General features: G+C 39.2%; 1 protein-coding gene across 1 annotated transcript in view; it reads left to right on the forward strand.

Moving 5' to 3' along the window:
* Positions 1–24,954, forward strand: part of LOC139749589 (protein GPR107) — a 64,814-nt gene that overhangs the window by 9,211 nt on the left and 30,649 nt on the right. Inside the window, exons 4-7 of the mRNA XM_071663673.1 lie at positions 4,139–4,274; positions 10,384–10,432; positions 15,319–15,434; positions 23,756–23,869. Of these exons, the coding sequence (XP_071519774.1) occupies positions 4,139–4,274; positions 10,384–10,432; positions 15,319–15,434; positions 23,756–23,869 (415 nt within the window). The remainder of the gene's footprint in view (positions 1–4,138; positions 4,275–10,383; positions 10,433–15,318; positions 15,435–23,755; positions 23,870–24,954) is intronic.

Genomic DNA, 24,954 nt, shown 5'->3' on the forward strand with positions numbered 1-24,954 from the left:
TAGGATCCCTTCTATGGGACTCCTGCAGTTTCAGGGCTTTGCTCTGATGAGAAACTGGGAAGTGAATGACTCCTTTGGAGCAAGAAGTTCCTTGTTTAGCCCACTATTTTAAATCCATTGAAGATGATACAACTTTGCCAAAGGGGACTTTTCATTTGTGGTGTAACCACATGCAGGCAGAGCCTGTGTAATGTTCTGAGTAACACGTTCCTTTGCCTTCCCACCACTGTATTCCTTACCAGTCATTGCACATTTAGATCTCTTATTGACTTGGATAGATTACTGTAAAAAGTTAAATAAACAAAATGAAGTGCCCACATCACTCATGTGAGCCATTTGTATCAAAACAACTGCTAGTAAGCATGAGTTTGCACCACTGCATGGCTCCCAGTTGTTGGTATGTGAGCCTTGCTTGGGGCACAGTATGTCATACTGAACTAGGTTTGATATTTTGACTTCAGACCATGTTAATCAGCTACATACGAAGAGGTACTGTTTAAATCAGGAGTCAGCAATGTGTGTCTCTTTAAGATGACTTGTGTGTGTGTGACTCTTGGCCTTTACTTTTACTGAGATTTATTTCTCAGTAAAGACTTATATATGTATAACAAACAGAATGAATGTAGTATTAAAAACATTTAATAAACCTTTTGATATATGAACAGGTCTCCTCATATAATGACTTGGCCTCACTATATTTCACATGTGAGTGAGGAAGTGGTATGTTGATGACAGGCCAGAAGTATTATGCAGACAACTCACTTATTCTTTGCTTTGTAGTTAATTATAGGAACACGTCTTATTTGCCACTGAATCATTAGTACACATAGGGAGCTTGTGAACTCAATTTATTTATAAGAATGTACTTTTTCATGTTTCAAATTTTTTTGTATATGAAAAAAGGGGAAAATAGAAAGACTGTGAATGATTGAATGCAGAGGAAGATGGGGGAAAGTAAACAAGAAATAAGATTGGTAAGAAGAGAGTGATGAAAGTAAGTGAGCTTAGAAAAGAGACCTTTGGGAATGAATACCAGGAGACTTTTTAAGAATGGCAAAAGGTGAGTAAAAGAAGTAAGGGGAATGAGGTTGAAGAATGGGAGGTATCTAGAGAAGCAGTGCTGACATGCGAGAGATGCATGTGGCATGCATAAGGTGGGAGATTGGCAGACTAGAAACGAAAGTGAGTAGTAGGATGAAGTAGGAAAGTTGCTAGTGGAAGAGAAAAGGGAGGTATTTAGACTACTTATAGGGAAGGAGTACAAATAATTAGGGAATATATAAAAGAAAGCAACAGGAGGCCAAGAGGAAGGTGCAGGGTTAGAAAAAGAGGGCAAATGAGAGTTGGGATGAACGAGTATCAGTAAACTTAAGGGACAATAAGAATACATTTGAGAAGGAAGATAATAATGTACGAAAAACAGGAGATCAAATAGGAACCGTTGACGGGGGCAAAAGGGGAAGTGGTAACAGGTATTGATGAAATGATGAGGAGATGGAGTGATTATGTAAGATGAAATTTGGTGAGGTGACTGGAGTGGATGGTACTGCAGTTGAATTTATTATAATGTGACTGTGTTGTTGGTAAGGATTCTCATTGTATGTATTTATCATGTTGAGGTGCTTGAGGATTGGTGGAGTGCGTGTATAGTGCCACTGCATAAACCAAGGGAAAAAAGTTAAGTGTTCAAACTGTGGAGGTATAAGTTTGTCAAGCATTCTTGGTAAGTTGTATGGGAGGGTAGTGATTGAGAGGGGTCAAGGTATGCACAGAATACCAGATTGTGGAGGAGCAGTGTGTTTTCAGAACCAGTAGCAGATGTATGGATCAGGTGTTTGCCATAAGGATTGCATGTGAGAAATACGGAGAGAAACAGATGGATTTGATGATGGCATTCATGGATCTGGAGAAAGCACATGATAGGGTTGAGAGAGATGCCTTGTGGAAGGTCATAAGGATGTCCGGTGTGGGAGGAAAGCTGCTAGAAGTAATGAGAAGTTTTGATCAGGAGTGTAAGGCATGTATACAAGAAAAAGAGAGGAGGGTGAATGTTTCCAAGTGAAGGTTGGTCTTCTGCAGGGATGTGTGATGTCACCATAGTTGTTTAGTTTGTTTATGGATGAGGTGGTGAGGAGGGTAAATGTGTGAGTCCTGAAGTGAGGGGTGATTATGCAGTCTTTGAGGGATGAAAGAGCCTGGGAAGTGAGTCAATTGTTGTTTGCTGATGATACAGCAGTTGTGGTGGTTTGAACGAGAAACTGCAGAAGTTGGTGACTGAGTTTAGAAGTGTGTGAAAGGAGGAAGTTGAGATTAAATGTGAATAAAAGCAAGGTTATTACATTCAGCATGGTTGATGGACAAGTTAGCTAGGGTGTGAGTTTGAATGGAGAAAACTTGGAGGAAGTGAAACGCTTTAGTTATTTGGAACTGGACATGGCAGCAAATGAGTGAAAGTGAGTCATATAGTGGGCGAAGCAGCAAAAGAGTGAAAGTGAGTCATAGAGGGGGCGAAGCAGCAAATGAAAGTGAAAGTGAGTCATAGAGGGGGCGAAGGTTCTGGGAGTACTGAAGAATGTGTGGAAACGCACCATTATCTGGCAAGGCAAAATAGGTATGTTTGAGGGCATAGTAATCCCAACAGCATAATATGGATGTTAGGCGTGGGCTATAGATAAGGCTGTGTGGAAGAGGGTGGATGTGTTGGATATGAAATGTTTGAGGACAGTATGTGGTATTAGGTGGTTTGACTAAGTAAATAATGAAAAAGTGAGATAGATGTTTGGTACTAAAATGAGTGTGGTTGAGATAGTTGAAGAGGGTGTAGTGAAATGGTTTAAACATATGGAGAGAATGATTGAGGAAAGGTTGACAGAGGCTATATTTGTCAGAAGTGGAGGGAACAAGAACAGGTAGATCAAATTGGAGATGGAAGGATGCAGTGAAAAAGATTTTGAGTGATTGGGGCCTGAACATGCGGGTGGGTGAAAGGCATGCATGGGATAGAGTGAATTGGATCAATATGGAATACAGGGGATAAGAAGCTGTCAGAAGACTGAACCAGGGCATGTGAAGCATCATGGAAAAGTCTGTGGGACTTGGTTGTGGATGGGAGCTGTGGTTTCAGTTCATTACATATGATAGCTAGAGAATTGATGTTAACAGATGTGTCCTTTCATTGTCTTGTACTCAGCTCACTAATCCATGAAACTGCGGTCAAGCATGACAGAAAATGAAAATAAAATGTACAGATGATATTGAATAGTAAATGATAGTAATACAAACACAATTATGTAAAACATAAGAGATCTAAATATCTAAAGAGTGTGTAAAAATACTGTAATATTTTATTTACCTATTTACTCATTTACTTTTTTCTGTTATATGAATCATAGTGTTTGTGTGTTTGGTATGAGTATTATGGTTTTACACTTATCGATAAGTAAGAAATGAATTTACATACCATGTGACTCTAGAGACAATGAGTTTTATGCCAGATATTGAAAAATGGTACTTCCAGGATATTAGAATGCTTATGTAAACTGATTCAGTTCCTCAGTATCTGAAGTACATTTGTGAGAAGAATGATATAAATGGGACAATAATAAGTGGAAAGTGCCTGTGTTTTGTTACTATTTGTTGTATCTATCTTATTCAGTGCTCTGTGGTCTGGCACGTTTTGAATCTGCTGCCATTAGTTATTAGTGTGTGAATCTGCCTCTAGGGTGGTGCTGTTAGCAGCACTAAGGCGCCAAAATCTGTTTACACTTTAGCCGTGCTAATTAACAGTCCTGTTACTTTCTTATACTCTCCTGTATTTTAGCCCTTCAGGATGTCATCCAAGAGACCAAGAGGTGCAGATGGTGCTATTGCCAATAAGTGTAATCATGAATATTATCTTTGCTTGAAAAGGTGGACTTCCTGAAAAAATTACATAAAGGAACTTTTGTAAAGACTTTGTGTAAGTGCTGGGAGATTGGATCATCAACTGTGTATGAATTAGGGCACAATTTCTGTTTTCTGGCATTTTCTGTAGTTTGGCAATGGCCAGGTCTCAAGGTTGCCAGGTTAAAGAGGTACAACCTGTATTCCCATGTATTGATTATGTTTCATTTGATTGATTATGCCTTCATATTTTCAGGGTTTACTTGAAATGTAGTGAAGACATGGCATACCTTCATGTCTTGAAAGGTAAAGAGAAATTAGGAGAAATCATGGGAGTGGAACATCTGCCAAAACTAACAGACAGTAATCTCTTCATATCACATAAACAAAAGGTATGTGCAGCATAGTTTGTTCTCTTATTTCCATGACTTTCCTTCCTCTCTTAACAGTATCAGCATTTTCAGTGAATCTCCATTCTTACAGATTGATTAGGTAGAAAGTTAGTCCATTAGAAACCAAATTCTGTTACATTTCAAATTTTTTCAAAGGGAATTAGAAATTCACAACATATACATGTGTATTGTAACCTTACCTTGGTCCAGAAAGTTTAGAGTAATTGTGAATAAGAGCAAGGTTATTAAGTTGAGTAGGGTTGAAGGACAAGTTGATTGGGATGTAAGTTCGAATGGAGAAAAATTGGAGGAAGTGAAATGTTTTAGATGTTTGGGAGTGGACTTAGCAGTGAATGGAACCATGGAAATGGAAGTGAGTCACAGGGTGGGGGAGGGTACCAAGGTTCTGGGAGTGATGAAGAATGTGTGAAAGAAGAGAATGTTATCTCGGAGAGCAAAAGTGGGTATGTTTGAAGGAATAGTAGACCCAACAATGTTATATGGTTGTAAGGCATGGGCTATAGATAGGGTTGCAAGGAGGAGGGTGGATGTGTTGGAAATGAAATATTTAATGACAATATGTGGTGTGAACTGGTTTGATCAAGATATGTGAAAATTAAAAGAGTGTGGTTGAGAGAGCAGAAGAGTATGTGTTAAAATGGTTTGGACATATTGAGAGAATGAGTGAGAAATGATTGACAAAGAGGATATATGTGTCGGAGGTGGAGGGAACAAGGGGAAGTGGGAGACCAAATTGGAAGTGGAAGGATGGAGTAACAAAGATTTTGAGCGATCAGGGCCTGGACATAATAGAGGGTGAGAGGTGCGCAAGGAATAGAGTGAATTGGAACGATGTAGTATACCGGGGTCAACATGCTGTCAGTGGATTGAAACAGGGCATGTGAAACGTCTGGGGTAAACCATGGAAAGGTCTGTGGGGCTTGGATGTGGATAGGGAACTGTGGTTTTGGTGCATTACACATGACAGCTAGAGACTGAAGCAGGGGGTAGCATTGCTGTTTCCTATGGGGCGGGGTAGTGCCAGGAATGGATGAAGGCAAGCAAGTATGAATATGTACATGTGTGTATATGTATATGTCTGTGTATGTGTATTCATATTTATGTATATGTGTATATCCCTGGGGAGGGGAGAAAGAATACCTCCCACGCATTCCTTATGTGTCGTAGAAGGCGACTAAAGGGGACGGGTGCGGGGGGGCTGGAAACCCTCCCCTCCTTGTATTTTAACTTTCTAAAAGGGGAAACAGAAGAAGGAGTCACGCGAGGAGTGCTCATCCTCCTTGAAGGCTCAGATTGGGGTGTCTAAATGTGTGTGGATGTAACCAAGATGAGAACTGCTACCTCACTAACGCGGGAGACAGCGACAAAGCAAAAAATAGTGTTTATGTTGATATGTATATATGTATATGTCTTTGTATGTGTATGTATGAATGTGTATATGTTGATATGTATATATGTATATGTCTTTGTATGTGTATGTATGAATATGTGTATATGTTGATATGTATATATGTTGATATGTGGAATTTATTAAAAAAATGGGGTGACTGTGTTGTTGACTGGTTGGTAAGGATATTTGATGTATGTATGACTTGTGGTGAGGTGCCTGAGGATTGGCGGAAGGTATGCGTAGTGCCATTGTACAAAGGGAAAGGGGATAAAGGTGAGTGCTCAAATTACAGAGGTATAAGTTTGGTGAGTATACCTGGGAAATTATATGGGAGGGTATTGATTGAGAGGGTGAAGGCATTTACAGAGCATCAGATTGGGGAAGAACAGTGTGGTTCCAGAAGTGGTAGAGTTTTGGAGAGAGGGACAAGTATGCAGTCTGTTGTGGATGAGAGAGCTTGGGAAGTGAGTCAGTTGTTGTTCGCTGATGATACAGCGCTGGTGACTGATTCATGTGAGAAACTGCATAAGCTGGTGACTGAGTTTGGTAAAGTGTGTGAAAGAAGAAAGCTGAGAGTAAATGTGAATAAGAGCAAGGTTATTAGGTACAGTAGGGTTGAGGGACAAGTCAGTTGGGAGGTAAGTTTGAATGGAGAAAAACTGGAGGAAGTGAAGTGTTTTAGATATCTGGGAGTGGATTTGGCAGCGGATGGAACCATGGAAGCGGAAGTGAGTCACAGGGTGGGGGATGGGGCAAAAGTTCTGGGAGCATTGAAAAATGTGTGGAAGGCAAGAACTTTATCTTGGAAAGCACAAATGGGTATGTTTGAAGGAATAGTGGTTCCAACAATTTTATATGGTTGCGAGGCGTGGGCTATAGATAGAGTTGTGCCGAGGAAGGTGGACGTGTTGGAAATGAGATGTTTGAGGACAATATGTGGTGTGAGGTGGTTTGATCTAGTAAGTAATGAAAGGGTAAGAGAGATGTGTGGTAATAAAAAGAGTGTGGTTGAGAGAGCAGAAGAGGGTGTATTGAAATGGTTTGGTCACATGGAGAGAATGAGTGAGGAAAGATTGACCAAGAGGATGTATGTGTCAGAGGTGGAGGGAACGAGGAGAAGTGGGAGACCAAATTGGAGGTGGAAAGATGAAGTGAAAAAGATTTTGAGTGATCAGGGCCTGAACATGGAGGAGGGTGAAAGGCATGCAAGGAATAGAGTGAATTGGAACAATTTGGTATACCGGGGTCGACGTGCTGTCAGTGGATTGAACCAGGCCATGTGAAGTGTCTGGGTTAAACCATGGAAAGTTCTGTGGGGCCTGGATGTGGAATACTCAACAAACTTATACCTCTGTAATTTGAGCACTCACTCTTATCCCCTTTGCCTTTGTACAATATATATATATATTTCTTTCTTTTTCTTTCAAACTATTCGCCATTTCCCACATTAGCAAGGTAGCGTTAAGAACATATATTATTTATTTATTAGTATACTTCCTTGCTCTGGCCACCCCCTTGAAGGAATTCATAGAGGGAATGGGTATCAGGAATATAGATAGATGGAAAATAGTACAGTTCTGTACACATTTCCAGTATTGTGTTATTGGTAACCAGCATAAAATTATACCAGAAGTTTATGTCTTCCTTTGTTTTGTGTGTTGTATGATGCAGTATAGGATGGCCCCAAGTCTGGTTTGGTCTTTCCTGACCTCTCAGTAAGAGTGATACTTATTGTTGGCAGGTTTGTTTCTTTCTTTTCACTTGTTTAGACACTTTACATTGATTTCTTACACAAGCACAAGGCTAAGGGTGAATGATATTTACACTGAGCTACATTAATACACACTCTTCATACTTTCTAATTCTTTGTACTTTAGAAACTTTATATGGTTTTGTACATTACTGAAGCAGAAGTTGCGGGAGTACGCAAAAGAGTGTAAGGAAGTGAGCTTCAGATTGATATGGATGAAAATGAAAGTGGGTTACTTGAGTTAGGCAATAATTAGTGCTAATACAACTGGCCAAAGGAAGGACAATGAAGAGAGACGAGTGTTTTGGGTGCAGTTGAGCGAGTGTCACCAGTTTTGATGCAAGAGATTGGATGATTTAAATGAGAAAGTGAGTAGTGTGACAGTTGAGGGTATGATTGAGGGTAATGGGGTATTGAGTGGTGATTTAAGAGGTTGGTGGTATATACAAAGCACCAGACTGGGGAGAAACTGTGTGGTTTACAGAATGATGAGGATGTGTGGATCAGGTGTTATGTTGGAGATTAAGTGAGAGGAAATACTTAGAAAGCAGAAGGATTTGTATGTAGTATTTGTGGCTATGGAGAAAGCTCATGATAAGGAAGACAAAGATGCTTTTGTGGAAGTTGTTACGAATATATGTAGTAGGATGAAAGTTGTTAGAAGCAGTGAGAAGTTTTTTCAAGAGTGTGAGGCATGTATACAAATAGGTAGAGAGGATGGTGAGTGGTTCCAGGAGAAAGTGGGTCTGCAGCAGAGGTGTTTGATAACACCATGGTTGTTGATTCGTTTATCGATAGGTTAGTAAGGTGAGGTAAATGCAGGAGTCTTGGAGAGAGGGTCAGGAAGGGGATGGGAGGGTCCTGGGAAGTGAGTCAGTTGTTGTTTGCTGATGACACAGCACTGGTGACAGATTCCAGTGAGAAACTGTGGAAGTTGGTATCTGAGTTTGGGAGGGTATTTAAAAGGAGGAAAATGAAAGCAAATGTGAATAAAAGCAAGGTTATTAGATTTAGTAATGCATAAAGACGAATTTAGTCAGGGTATGAGTGTGACTGGAGTGTTTCAATACCTGAGAGTGAACTTGGTAGCATATGGAACCGTGGAAGCAGAAGTGAATCTTAGGGTGGTTGAGGAGGTGACAGTTGTAGGAGCAATAAGGAATGTATGGAAGAGAGGTTGAAGTTATAGTAGTTCCAGTGATGTTATGTGGCTATAGATGAGAATATTTGGTGGAGGGTGGATATGTTGGAAATGTTTGAGGACAATATGTTGTGTGGGAAGGCTTGATCAAGTAAGTAATAATAGGGAAAGGGAGAGGTGTTGTAATATGAAGGGTATGGTTTAAAGCAGAAGAAGGTATGCTGGAATGGTTTGGACATGTGGAGAGAATGAGTGAGAAGAGTTTGACAAAGAGGTTGTATATGTCAGAAGTGTAGGGTTTAAGAAGTGTGAGACCAAATTGGAGTTGAAAAGATTTTGATTGCCTGGGTCCTGAACATGCAGGAGAGTGAAAGGCATGCATTGGATAGTGAATTGGAGCAGTATTGGATACTGAGGATGATATGCTGTCACACTGAATCAGGGAATATGAAGCATTCAGGGGAAATCATGGAAAGGTCTGTAGGGCCTAGTCGTGGATAGGGGATTGTGGTTTTGATTCAATATACATGACAGTTAGAAAAATGAATGGGAGCAATTGAGGCCTTTTCTTCATCTGTTCCTTGCACTAGCTTGTTAGTGTAGGAAGTGACAAGCAAGTATTTATATACAATATCAGCACTGTATTACTGGTTTTAGTATTTGGCCAGGGAATGAGTCTCTGGAACATTCACCAGTGAACAACTCAACACCATGTCCTCTACACCTTATGCCTTAATACTATGATCCCCCCCAATCTCCTTTCAATGTACGTGCACACATGGCAGTGTCTTTGTGCTTTGGCTCTTTTTTCTGTTGGTGTAAACAGTTCAGGGAAGTGCTGTGATATACCTTTGTTAGCTACCAGTCTGTATGGGGCATGACTTCTACTAGGAGGTTGAGAATTTTAGGAATGGCCTCTCATGCAGACCTTCCTTATAACATAAAACCACACACTGTTTAGTATTTCTTCACACTCCTCATGTTATTCTTCTAAACTTTCCTCACAAATGGATACATATCATAAATGTTTCATTACTATGGAGGCTGTCCAACAATCTACACATTTTCTCTGTGACCAACTGGTTTGCACAGCCTTCACATTTTCTCAGGGGTCACCTAGCATGTGCAACCTCAAGTTGATGGCTGTGCACTTGTGATGGTGGTTGTAGGAGTACCAAGAATAGCAAAATTTTTACCCATACCTTCCTGTGATGGAATAATTCCCTGTTGGCTACTAATGATATAATAAGTCAGCTGGTTATTGAAACAGACATGTGAAAAGTTGAATAGCTTGACATTGAGAGAAGGCATATAAGAATTGTCATATGATGATGGGAGCAGTTAAAGGGTAAAATGATACTTGTTCTTGAATCTGATTAATCTTATGGGAATCTTATCTCATTAATATTTGAGTATTGATAGTGACATGCTCAAGGCATGAGGATGATTGGCAGCATGGTGTCTCTTCACTACTATATGATTTTGTAGACCAGAGTAGATTTCTTTATGTATGTTGGGTTTCTGTGGTCAGCCGTCACCCAGCCTCATAAGTGTTGTGCTAGTCCGAGAGGGGTAAGATTTAGGGAAACATTTTATTTTTATTAGGGTGAAAGGGTGTATTAACCTCCCTCCACACCAGAAAATTGTTCTCATATGCCCTATAAGGGCTGTTCCTGCTGAGGAAATGGTTTTTATACCTAAAAGAATTTTTTTTCCTTAAAATCTTTCCGGTATGGATTTAAGTGGGGTAACTATGAAAATGTTGTGGTCTGGTAATCGTCTTTAATTATAAACTTTTTTCTTTCAGAGGGCTCTGTGGTTCAGAAAGAAAAGGGATATTAAAGATACTGCTGAAGGTATGTACTGAAAAAAAAAATTATAGTTTTTTACTTTGTAACCCCAGTACCACTTTTACATGGCCCCTGCAGCTTGAAGACAGTGTTGTAGTCAATTGCTGGGAGTAGTAGATATAGGGTGTTTAGGTCGGGGTGGTATGTGGAGTGAGAGAGTCAGAGAGGGTGGTTTGATGAAAAGAGAAGAGGAGGTGAAAGCCTTGTTGAAGATGAAATCCAGCAAAGCAGTGGGATTGGAATATGTTGCAGTTGAATTTATTAGAAAAGGGGATGACTGTGTTTTTGATTGGCTGGTAAGGATATTCAGTGTATGTATGGATCATGGTGAAGTGCCTAAGGATTGGCATGTATAGTGCCACTTCATAGAAGCAAAGAGGATAAACATGAGTGTTCAGACTACAGAGGCATAAGTTTGTTGAGTGTACCTGGAAAATTATATGGGAGGGTATTGATTGAGATGGTGAAGGCATGTACAGAGCATTAGATGGGGGAGGAGCAGTGTGGTTTTAAAAATGGGAGAGGATGTGAGGATTAGATGGTTATTTTGAAAAATGCATGTGAAAATTACTCAGAAAACCAGATAGATTTGTGTGTAGCATTTATGTGTCTGCAGAGAGCATATGATACAGTTGATAGAGATTCTTTGTGGAAGATCTTAAGAATATATGGTGTGGGAGGTAAGCTGCTAGGAGCGGTGAGAAGTTTTTGTCAAGAGCGTAAGGCGTATGATATTTCACACTTAACCAATGAAACTCAATAACCTTGTCATCAAGTTCTTGTGGAAGACTCTGTGATATTTTCATTTCCATCTCAGTGCAAAATCATTTCTTTTCATAGATCTTGTGCACCAACCATGACTCACTTTAAAATCTGTGATGCCTAGTTCCTTTCTAGTTTCAAGGTAAAGATTTGAATTGATCCTCGAAAAACACCATATCCATTCTTTTGGATTTCACTGACATACTTTGCCACTTGTTATACTTTCCTCTGTTAGCACATTTGTTTTTTGGCATATGGTTAAGTTATGCAGAAAACTTTCTCCTGTCTCTAACATTTTTTTTAGATATCTTAAATTCCCTTGCTGTTGCACAGTTGTTAGTCTGTTCTGCATTTTCAGTACTTGGACCTTGAACCTTGCTGTGAACTTGTTTCTTTTTGATTCCATGCTGGAGAGAATATAGGTTAAGCACATTTGGTCTTTTTTTGGTGGGAGAGTCACGCAAGTACCCGTACTGGTATTTTTTTGGTGTCTAATTTATTTTTAGAAATGAAGACTTGTAAATTAAAAGTACTGTAACATTTTATTATATACAAACTTGTAATATTTCTGGAAAATAAGAAATAAGACAATGAGAGTGTAAACACAATTTCAGCAAACAGTAATATTAAAGGCTGAATGAGTATATTCTCAGAAATAAACAGTAGTTTTGCTGAGACGTGATGCATTTCAATGTAAAATAGGATAGAATATGTGACAAAAACGAAAGACTTTACCTAACCCTCCAGTGTTCAAGAGATGTCACTCATTTTTTTAATACTTTTCGGTTAAGATACTGTTATATTAAAATGATATTCTATTCATACCATGCTCAGTATACTACATTCACAGAAATGTAATATTTTTTGCTGAAATGACGTACATAATACAGTGGAAAGTGGGATAAAATTGTGAAGAAAACTTGACTTTTGCTTTCTTTCGTTGTTCAAGAAATTTTACCATGATTGCTTTTCGAATGATTTTCAGTTAAGAAACACTGTTGTATTACAATAATGTTCTATCTTAACTGACTTGAATAGATACTTGAATGGAAATATACAGTTTTTTTCGCTGAAACTACCTGCATTTTGGTGTAAAGTGCTGTAATGATTAATGGTAAGCAAAATGCGAGGTGGCGATGGGAATGAATAAAGGCAGACAGTATGAATCATGTACATGTGTATATATGTATATGTCTGTGTGTGTATATATATGCATACATTGAGACGTGAAGGTATGTATATTTGCATGTGTGGACGTGTATGTATATACATGTGTAAGTGGGTGGGTTGGGCCATTCTTTCGTCTGCTTCCTTGCATTACCTCGCTAACGCAAGAGACAGCGACAAAGCAAAATAAATAAATAAGATAAAATGCTTTCAGCACTTGGTGTTTCAGGCTCCGTGATCCTCAGTTTATAGGACGTAGAGTGCTTTTTAAAGAGAATTTTCCGAAATGAGTTCTATATGCCATAAGATATGGTGCTTTATTACCCTAATTTGTTGTTCCCTTACCCTCAGAAACCTAGGTCAGCCTATACACAAGACATATCATGAATTATTGATTTCTTGGGGGAAAAAATCAAATTTTAACATACATGAGGTAGACTTATAGATGAGTATATATAAGTTGGTTTATGTTGTGGAAGGTATTAAGAATATATGGTGTGGGAGGCAAGTTGTTAGAAGCAGTGAAAAGTTTTTATCGAGGATGTAAGGCATGTGTTCGTGTAGGAAGAGAGGAAAGTGATTGGTTCTCAGTGAATGTAGGTTTATGGCAGGGGTGTGTGATGTCTCCATGGTTGTTTAATTTGTTTATGGATGGGGTTGTTAGGGAGGTGAATGCAAGAGTTTTGGAAAGAGGGCCAAGTATGAAGTCTGTTGTGGATGAGAGAGCTTGGGAAGTGAGTCAGTTGTTGTTCGCTGATGATACAGCGCTGGTGGCTGATTCATGTGAGAAACTGCAGAAGCTGGTGACTGAGTTTGGTAAAGTGTGTGAAAGAAGAAAGTTAAGAGTAAATGTGAATAAGAGCAAGGTTATTAGGTACAGTAGGGTTGAGGGTCAAGTCAATTGGGAGGTAAGTTTGAATGGAGAAAAACTGGAGGAAGTAAAGTGTTTTAGATATCTGGGAGTGGATCTGGCAGCGGATGGAATCATGGAAGCGGAAGTGAATCATAGGGTGGGGGAGGGGGCGAAAATCCTGGGAGCCTTGAAGAATGTGTGGAAGTCAAGAACATTATCTCGGAAAGCAAAAATGGGTATGTTTGAAGGAATAGTAGTTCCAACAATGTTGTATGGTTGTGAGGTGTGGGCTATGGATAGAGTTGTGCTCAGGAGGGTGGATGTGCTGGAAATGAGATGTTTGAGGACAATGTGTGGTGTGAGGTGGTTTGATTGAGTAGGTAATGTAAGGGTAAGAGAGATGTGTGGAAATAAAAAGATTGTGGTTGAGAGAGCAGAAGAGGGTGTTTTGAAATGGTTTGGGCACATGGAGAGAATGAGTGAGGAAAGATTGACCAAGAGGATATATGTGTCGGAGGTGGAGGGAACAAGGAGAAGTGGGAGACCAAATTGGAGGTGGAAAGATGGAGTGAAAAAGATTTTGAGTGATCGGGGCCTGAACATGCAGGAGGGTGAAAGGAGGGCAAGGAATAGAGTGAATTGGATCGATGTGGTATACCGGGGTCGACGTGCTGTCAGTGGATTGAATCAGGGCATGTGAAGCGTCTGGGGTAAACCATGGAAAGTTGTGTGGGGCCTGGATGTGGAAAGGGAGCTGTGGTTTCGGGCATTATTGTATGACAGCTAGAAACTGAGTGTGAACGAATGGGGCCTTTGTTGTCTTTTCCTAGTCCTACCTCGCACACATGAGGGGGGAGGGGGATGGTATTCCACGTGTGGCGAGGTGGCGATGGGAATGAATAAAGGCAGACAGTGTGAATTGTGTGCATGGGTATATATGTATGTGTCTGTGTGTGTATATATATGTGTACATTGAGATGTATGGGTATGTATATTTGCGTGTGTGGACGTGTATGTATATACATTGTGTATGGGGGTGGGTTGTGCCATTTCTTTCGTCTGTTTCCTTGCGCTACCTCGCAAACGCGGGAGACAGCGACAAAGCAAAATAAATAAATAAAAATAATGTTGTATATGTCTGTTTGTGTTGCCAGTTATGGTAGTGAATTCTTTTTAATTTTATAAGTGATCTTTATATTTCATTAAGTACATGAGTGATCTTAAGGAGTGATATCTCCATATTTACAAGTGTTTTGCACATATCCTAAAAGTGCTTTATATGTATTCTAAACAGACAAAAACCACACAACATAGACCCTGTAGCCTATAATCCCTCCCTCTAACACTGACTACTGAAGCCTTCAACATCCAGTATTAGGTATAGTGCAGTTTTCTGCTATTTTTCAATCTTATAGATGTTTACCTATACCAATGGTGTTCTGTATATTTTTCTCTATATGTTCATTTGTTATTGAATTTATTACATTATCAGTGATATTCCGTGTCATCAGTTTATATATGTATATATTTTTTCTCCCATGTCCTTCCCTGTACTATACATAACCTTTGCAAAGTAAATAGACACATTATCTGTACATATAGTGGGTGGGGAAGCAAATCTTTTTAATAGTTTGTATACTAAGAGAGTGGGTGAGAAAGTTGGCTGGGTAACTCAACCTGGGCCAAAGTATGCAGCTTGGCAACCCCACTGTGCTTTGAAAGCAACTACCTATGGAATGGGTGTTGGTACGGCAAAATGTTAGATGTAAGCCTTTATTGTAATAATTCAATTTCAAATTGCTATGTTCATCATATATATGTTCTGGAAAGAGAAATTAGAATATACATGTATCCATTCCTGAAGTTTTTTGGACTTCAGAATCTGCATAGTTTCCTTAGGGTAAGTCTTCCCAAACTTTTTCATTAAGGACCCTAAAATTCAAGATTCATTCATATCTTTGATAGCCCCAGATTGCCAGCTTAACATTTGTCAGACTGTGTTTATAACCCTAAGCAAATTTCACCCACTGGTTTGCTGCCTTACATTAAGATTTTCCCCCCCTTAGGATTAATTACTATATATGTGATAATGTTCATCACATTGCTCTAGGAGTTCCTGAGCTGCCCACCAGTACAGCAAAAGTACCATCTGAAGTAGCCAATAGCCAAAAGTGCAATGATGTGAAGATCAATATGACAAAGAAAGGAGATTTCTACAGTTTTAAGGTTAGTAGATGGATTATAGATATTAGATTTTGTCATGTATTAGAAACTATAGGTATGCATGGAAATAATGCATACTTTTTCTAATTTGAACCCAGGACCTCTTTTATGGTATTCATGCAGTGCTCAGGAAATTAGCCATTCCCACTAGGCAGAGTGAGTGCAGGGTATTTATAATAGTGTTCAGAGTCTCCAGTTTAAAACTTGTGAATTGAGCATGAGAAGTCCTGTGACAAATTGTGGGCATGGGTGGTGTCCAGAGGTTAGACAAGAAAATTAAATTTTTTCTTTCATTTTATTTATTAATTTCTTTATTATACTTTGTCGCTGTCTCCCGCATTAACGAGGTAGCGCAAGGAAATAGACGAAAGAATGGCCCAACCCACCCACATACACATGTATATACATACACGTCCACACACGCACATATACATACCTATACATTTCAACATATACATACACATACATACACAGACATATACATATATACACATGTACATAATTCATACTTGCTTCCTTTATTCATTCCCGTCGCCACACCGTCACACATGAAAATACAACCCCCTCTCCCCACATACACGCAAGGTAGCGCTAGGAAAAGGCGACAAAGGCCACATTTGTTCAAACTCAATCTCTAGCTGTCATGTATAATGCACCGAAACCACAGCTCCCTTTACACAACCAGGCCCCACAAAACTTTCCATGGTTTACTCCAGACGCTTCACATGCCCTGGCACAATCCATTGACAGCATGTCGACCCCGGTATACGACATAGTTCCAGTTCACTCTATTCCTTGCACACCTTTCACCCTCCTGCATGTTCAGGCCCCGATCGCTCAAAATCTTTTTCACTCCATCTTTCCACCTCCAATTTGGTCTCCCACTTCTCCTCATTCCCTCCCCCTCTGACACATATATCCATTTTATCAATCTTTCCTCACTCATTCTCTCCATGTTCCCAAACCATTTCAAAGCACCCTCTTCTGCTCTCTCAACCACATTCTTTTTATTACCCCACATCTCTCTTACCCTTTCATTACTTACTCGATCAAACCACCTAACGCCCCATATTGTCCTCAAACATCTCATTTCCAACACACCCACCCCCCTCCGCACAACTCTATCTATAGCCCATGCCTCGCAACCATATAACATTGTTGGAACCACTATTCCTTCAAACATAACCCATTTTTGCTTTCCGAGATAATGTTCTCGCCTTCCTCACATTTTTCATCGCTCCCAGAACTTTCGCCCCTCCCCCACCCTGTGACTCACTTCCGCTTCCATGGTTCCATGCACTGCCAAATCCACTCCCAGATATCTAAAACACTTCACTTCCTCCAGTTTTTCTCCATTCAAACTTACCTCCCAGTTGACTTATCCCTCAACCCAACTATACCTAATAACCTTGCTCTTATTCACATACAGTGTCAGCTTTCTTCTTTCACACACTTTACCATACTCAGTCACCAGCTTCTGCAGTTTCTCACCCGAATCAGCCACCAGTGCTGTATCATCAGCGAACAACAACTGACTCACTTCCCAAGCTCTCTCATCCACAACAGACTGCATACTTGTCCTTCTCTCCAAAACTCTTGCATTCACCTCCCCAACAACCCCATCCATAAACAAATTAAACAACCATGGAGACATCACACACCCCTGCCACAAACCGACATTCACTGAGAACCAATCACTTTCCTCTCTTCCTTCTCGTACACATGCCTTACATCGTCAATAAAAACTTTTCACTGCTTCTAGCAACTTGCCTCCCACACCATATATTTTTGATACCTTCCACAGAGCATCTCTATCAACTCTATCATATGCTTCCTCCAGATCCATAAATGCTACAAACAAATCCATTTGCTTTTCAAGTATTTGTCACATACATTCTTCAAAGCACACACCTGATCCACACATCCTCAACTACTTCTGAAACCACACTGCTCCTCCCCAATCTGATGCTCTGTACATGCCTTCACCCTCTCAATCAATACCCTCCCATATAATTTCCCAGGAATACTCAAACTTATACCTATGTAATTTAAGCACTCCCCTTTATCCCCTTGCTTTTGTACATTGGCGCTATGCATGCATTCCGCCAATCCTCAGACACCTCACCATGAGTCATACATACATTGAATATCCTTATCAACCAGTCAACAACACAGTCACCCCCTTTTTTAATAAATTCCACTGCAATACCATCCAAACCCGCTGCCTTGCTGGCTTTCATCTTCTGCAAAGCTTTTACTACCTCTTCTCTGTTTACCAAATCATTCTCCCTAACCCTCTCACTTCACACACCACCTCAACCAAAACACACTATATCTGCCACTCTATCGCCAAACACATTCAACAAACCTTCAGAATGCTCACTCCATCTCCTTCTCACATCACTACTACTTGTTATCACTTCCCCATTAGCCCCCTTCACCAATGTTCCCATTTGTTCTCTTGTCTTACGCATGCTATTTACCTCTTTCCAAAACATCTTTTTATCCTCCCTAAAATTTAATGATACTCTCCCACCCCAACTCTCATTTGCCCTCTTTTTCACCTCTTGCACCTTTCTCTTGGCCTCCTGCCATTTGCATTATTTCCCTGAAGAACTTGTCCAAATGCCTCTCTTCTCTTTCATTAATAATCTTCCTTCTTCATCCCACCACTCACTACCCTTTCTAATCTGCCCACCTCCCAGATTAGGCAACTAAAAGGGGAGGGAGTGGGTGGCTGGAAATCTTCCCCTCTCGTTTTTTTTAGAATTTTCCAAGAGAGGGAACAGAGATGGGGGCAAGGTGAGGATATTCTCTCAAAGGCCCAGTCCTCTGTTCTTAATGCTACTTCGCTTACGCGGGAAGTGGCAAATAGTATGAAAGAAAGAAAAGACTTTCATGGACATATTTTTTTACATATATGTTTTTTGTACAGATCTGAAAACTTTAGGTAGGAGTGAGGTGATGTAATGAAGTTGGACAGTAACTAATCCATTTTTCTTTTTTTCACCACTGGAGTTCACCAGTTATGGAGACTTGCAATAGCCACCCCATTAAGGGAGTTCCTGAAGGGAATGGGCATCAGAGATATGGATAGAATTGCTGTTAGGATTGAGATGTAGATAGATAGGTAGAATTGCTCTTAGGTTACTCCAAGTAGTCTTATGTGAGTCATGCCAGACAACCTTCTTACAGAAGAATTGAAAACCATAAATGTGATAGAATTAGATTGTGGGATTAAGAGGAAGAAGAGATAAGACAAAAATGAAATGAAATTAAAGCAATTCAGCAGACAACCATGGAAACTGACAGCATAGAATTGCTGGTCAGTCAACATAGAAACTTTAAACTAAAGAGAGTTGGGAACAAAGGAATAAAGGATGTGAGAAATGACAAAATTGACAGAGAGGGAACAGTGAGAAACATGGATGATGGTATTTACAACACAAATTCATACCCTGTTTATCTGTTATGCTTATGGAATTAGCATATGATATTATGCACCCAATAAAGGGAAATCAGTACACAATTATAAATTATGAATGAGTATATGTAGAGATTCTAACAAAGTCCTCATAGATTTTACTGGAACATGGATGAATGGAACACTAAGCAGTGAAACAGATTTAGAAGGATATGTGACCTTTAGAGCTGACAAGAGAAAAAAGTAAGGTGGGTTAGCAATATATGTAAGACACAAATATGATTTGAAACATAGTGAAATAATCTCACAAGAAATGTGAAAACATTAGCATTATTTGTAACAGGAATAAGAACACTTCATATATTAACCCACAGACCATCCAAAAATATAATGGAGGAGCTTAGCATGACACAAAAATTAAAGAAATGCTAAGGGATATTAACAAGACAGAAACATAATGATTTGGTCTGCAGATTTCAATTTTGCTTTTGAACAATGGGAAAAGATGGAATATAGATGTCATTATAGTAAAAATGAGAAAAGTTCATTGGCAGATAAAAGAGGACAGTTTATCAGACTGATTAGGTTATGTAAGGCCTACAACCTAACACAAATTATAAACATACCAATAAGAAAGATAATGCAATTGAACTGATTTTTACAAATGACATAACTTTAATTACAGACTTTATGGTCACAAAAATGCATATCTCTCACCATAGTATGATAGGAGCATGTACTAACTATAGCACTGAAATAGATGTTACAAAGATGTATATATTTCAAGGAACTTTAACCTCTAAAAAGATAAAGTGGAAAGAAGTAAATAATCTGACAAGGAAGTATTTCTTGGTTGGATAGTCTGAATAGCAGAATTGCAAAAAAAAAAAAAAGACCTGGCAGTCTTCTGCTTACTCATGGATGAAATGATGATAAAACTTGTGCCAGATGAAGAATGTGTAATGTGAAGTGTAAGATACCATGGGACAGTAAACAGCGGATGAATAGACAAAGGGAATGGAAGAAAAATCAAAGATATTCAATATGCAGAAATAAAATGGAACAATTAGATGACTAAAATAGGTAACACACACAAAGATATAATGGACTCACACAGAAGGGAATAGAGAGTAAAGGAATAAAGTAATAGTTTATGGATCAAAACCCAAAAGTCCTGTTTGCGTAATATGAAAAGAACAAAAGGTTAGAGATTGGACCATTGAAAGGTGACAATTATGTAAATTACCCCAAAAGAACATGTCAAATATTATTTAACCAATACAGGAGAGCATGAGGAAATAGATGAAATGTTTAGTTATTACAGTGAACATGCATTCACAAGTGTAAACTTATTAGCAAGTGATATAATTGAAGTTGATCTGCTTTTTGAAAGGAAATTCAGCTCTAGGGCCTGATGGGATTCCAGCAGTCTTTTTTAAGAAGACAAAATATACCTTAGTCAAAACTCTATATGTGCCGCTGAGACAAAGCACAGATCAAACAAACATAACAGATATGCACAAAATGACATATATAGTACCAATATACAAATTGGTATCCAGATTACTGCTGAAACATCTTGGACCAATTAGCCAAACTTCACACATTATCAGAGTATCTGAGGGAGCAATGAAAAAATAATGGAACATCTCATTTCAAACAGATTCATTAATGAAGGATAGCATGGTAGTCCAAGGTAAATGTATGCAAACACCTGCACATTATATGTGGAAGTTTGATGAAAGGGGAAAAATGGACCCTTTTTCATAGTTTTGCAAAAGCACATGTAAAGTAAACTGGGAAGTGTTACAAAAGAAAGGGGCTGGTAAAAATATATAGGGAAGCATTGGGAAATGGAGCAAAGAATTTTAACCAACAAAAGAAATGAAAGTATGTCATTGCATATGGAAACATATCTGAGAAGGATGTACTGTTTTGGTTGTAGTGAGATGTTTTGCAGATGACACAAGAATGATTAAAGCAATGAAAGTGAAGAACCAAGATAAACTTTAAAGCAACATGGATAATATCTATAGATGGTTGGATGAGAACCTATTGGAATTTATTAATGTGAAATTTGAACACAATAGTCAGGGGATTGATATTGCTATTGCAGTGCCTACATACAGAGGCCCTAAAGGAAAAGAAATCGAGAGTGAAGTAAGGGTCAGAGATTTGTGGAAACTTGAATTCAAGGACTATATTGAAAAGATAGTGCCTTCAAGCCAGATAATGAGTGGAATGATACAGAGAACATTTCCAACAAAGACAGACACTTCTTGTATTTCAATTTCTTTATAGAAGTGATAGAAGAATGATTCATGTTGGAAGTTCTTAATCTCCTTCAAGGCTTAAATTAGGGTGTCTAAGTGTATGTAAATGTAACCAGGATGAAAAGAGAGGAGAGATAGCTGGTATGTTTGAGGAAAGAAACTTGGAACTTCTGGCACTAATGATACTAATTAGGCTCAAGGGTAAAGGGGAAGAATGGTTCGGAAATGTCATAGGAATAAAGTCGGGTTGGTGAAAGGGCTAGAGCTAAGGAAGGATTATTACTACAGAAGTAGGAGCTGTGAGAGTGTGTGATAGAGTTTAAGGAAGTGAAATCTAGATTGATGGAGGTAGAATTGAAAGTGCATGGTGAGAGATGTGTAATATTAGTGCTTATGAACCTGGCCATGAGAAGAAAGATCATGAGAGGCAAGTGTTTTAGGAGCAGTGAAGTGAGTTTGTCAGCAGTTTTGATGTAAGAGACCAAGTCTTCGTGATGGATGATTAAATGCGAGGGTAAGTATCTGGGCGGCATAGAGGTATTCAGTATTGTGAGTGGAAATGGTGAACAGCTTGTGCAGATGTGTGCTGGAGAAGGATCAGTGATTTGGAATTCCTAGTTTATAAAGAGAGATATGCCCAAATATACACATTTGAGTGGGAGAAATGGTCAGTCATCTCTATTGGAGTATGTATTCATTGATTGGCATGTAAAAAACAGAGACTTTTGGATGTAAATTTGTTGAGAGGGGCAATTGGTGGAATGTCTGATCAATATCTGATGGAGGAGAGTGTTAAGATTTGTAGAGGTTTCAAAAGAGAGGAAACAGTGTCATTGAGAAGAGAGTAGTGAGGGTGAGTAAGCTTAGAAAGGAGACTTGTGTGAAGAAATACCTGGAGAGATTAATGTAAAATGGCAAAAGATGCAAGTTGATGAAGCATGGGGAACGTGTGTGGAATGGAAGGTAATTTGAGAAACATTGCTGGAATGTGCAAGTTGTTCATGTGACATGCGAAAAATGGAAGATTGGCAGATTAGGAAGGGTAGTGATTGGTGAGGTGAAAAATTAAAGTTGTTAAATTGATTAAGAAAGGAGATGACTATGTTGGTTGGTAACGATTTTCTGTTGATCATGGTGAGGTGCCGAAGGATTGGCAGGATTGGCAGAATGTACATGTAATGCCATTTCATAAATGCAAGGGGACTAAAGGTGAGTGTTCAATCTACAGAGGTAAAAGTTTGTCGAATATACCTGGTAAGTTGTATGGGATGGTATCGATAGAGAGGGTGATGGCATGTACAGAGCATCAGATTGGGGAGGAGCAATGTGGTTTTAGAAGTGGCAGAGAATGTGTGGATCAGGTGTTTACTTAGAAGAATGTATGTGTACTTAGAAAAACAAATGTGTTTGTATGTGGCACTTATGGATCTGGAGAAGGCATATGATAGGGTTGATAGAGATGCTTTGTCGAAAGTCTTAAGAATATATGATGTGGAAGATAAGCTGCTTGAAGCATTGAGAAGTTTCTATCAAGGATGTAAGGCATGTATACAAGTACGAAGAGAGGAGAGTGATTGGTTCTCAGTGAAGGTCTGTCTGTGGCAGGGGTATGTGATGTCCCCATGGTTGTTTGATTTGTTTATGGCTGGGGGTGGTTAGGGAGGTAAATGCAAATTTTGGAGAAAGGGGCAAGTATGCAGTCTGGTGGGGATGAGAGGGCCTGGGAAGTGAGTCAGTTGTTCGCTGATGATAAAGCACTGGTGGCTGATTCAAGTGAGAAACTATAGAATTTGGTGACCAAATTAGGAAAAGTGTGTGAAAGGAGAAAGTTGAGAGTAAATGTGAATAAGAGCAAGGTTATTAGGTTCAGCAGGGTTGAGGGACATGTTAGTTGGGATGTAAGTATGAATGGAGAAAAACTGGTGGAAATGAAGTGTTTTAGATATCTGTGAGTGGACTTAGCAGTGATGGGAACCATGGAAGTGGAAGTAGACATAGAGTGGGTAAGGGTGCGAAGGTTCTAGGAGCAGTGAAGGTGTGGAAAGAGAGAATGTTATCTCAGAGAGCAAAAATGGGTTATGTTTGAAGTAATAGTAGTTACAACAATATTATATGGTTGTGAGGCATGGGCTATAGATAGGGTTGAACAGAGGAGGGGGGATGTGTTGGAAATGAAATGTTTGAGGACAATATGTAGTGTGAGGTGGTTTGATCAAGTAAGTAATGAAAGGGTAAGAGAGATATGTGGTAATGAAAAGAGTTTGGCTGAGAGAGCAGATGAAAGGGTAAGAGAGAGAGATGTGTGGTAATATAAAGAGTTTGGCTGAGAGAGCAGAAGAGGATGTGTTGAAATGGTTTGGACATATGAAGAGAATGAGTGAGGAAAGATTGACATAGAGGATATAGGTGTGGATGAAGAGAATGAGTGAGGAAAGATTGACAAAGAGGATATAGGTGTGGCAGTAGTGATAGTCACAAGTAGGGAATTCATGTTTGGCAGAACTTATCTGAGGGTCAATCCTAGTTTTGCATGGACCATTTTTGAAAATTTAATCTTGCTCTTCAAATAGAATGTACCCTTTTTTTCCATGTTGAAATTAAATATCTTTGTATATTTTTTTCTACAGTTTTTAGTATATGTGGCTCAAGAAAGAGAGGAAGGATTTTATAATCTCAATTTCCACAACTGCATGAATTATGCTCCTGATGAAGGCTCCTCATTCATCAACATGAAGCTGGAGGTAAGACTTAGTCTTTATTGTAAAATGTCCAACTTTTAGCTTGCTGCATTGATACATTGATGAAGCTCCATTAGTCAGATGCTGATAACATGACAGAATGCGGGTATCATTATTTCTAACCATCAGCTCTTGTTTTATCACTTTCTAAAAGCAGGATCAGAAGAAAGGGTCAAGTGAGGAATATTTCCTTGAAGGTTCAAATTGAGATGCCTAAATTGTCTGAATGTTCCTGAATGTAACCAGCATAAATAGAAGAGAAAGATAGATGCTGTGTTTACTGAGTTTGAAGGGTAAGAGGTAGAATGGTGTGGAAATATTCAGGAATAGAGTCCAGGGTTAGTGAAAGGACGAGCATTAAAGAATGGATGCAACTTCTAATGCTTTAACCCTGTTCACCAAAAGTAAAGAAATTCAGAAAATATGTTTCCCATACAGGACGTACATGTATTACCCATAAGTTAAGAAAAAATAAAAGGATAGTCTACTCTCATTCTGTAGTGGTGAATGAGTCATTTGTTGTTTGCTGATAGTATAGCACTGATGAAAATTCAAGTGAGAAACTGTAGAATTTGGTGACTGAGTTTAGGAGAGTTTCTGAAAGGAGGAAGTTGAGAGCAAGTGTAAAGAAAGTAAGGTTATTAGGTTTAGCAGTGCAGAGGGACAGGTTAGTTGAGGTTTGTTTCTTTTTTCTTTTTCCCACATCAGTGAGGTAGCACCAAAAAACAGTTGAAGAATGGCCCATTCCCTCATATACACATATATGTACATAAACGCCCATACATGTATGTATACATATACATATCAACATTTACACATATACGTACAGACATATGCATAGATACACTTGTAAATATTCATACTTGCTTTCCCTCATCCATTCCTGGTGACACCCTGTCCCATAGGAAACAGCATCGCTACTCCCCACTTCAGTGAGGTAGCACCAGGAAACAGACGAAAAAAAGCCCCATCCACTCACTCTTATTCTCTAGCTGTCATGTGATATGCACTGAAACCACAGCTCCCTATGCACATCCAGGCCCCACAGACCTTTCCATGATTTACCCCAGACGTTTCACATGCCCTAG

The sequence above is a fragment of the Panulirus ornatus genome, chromosome 1 (assembly GCF_036320965.1).
Source record: "Panulirus ornatus isolate Po-2019 chromosome 1, ASM3632096v1, whole genome shotgun sequence".
Taxonomy (NCBI): domain Eukaryota; kingdom Metazoa; phylum Arthropoda; class Malacostraca; order Decapoda; family Palinuridae; genus Panulirus; species Panulirus ornatus.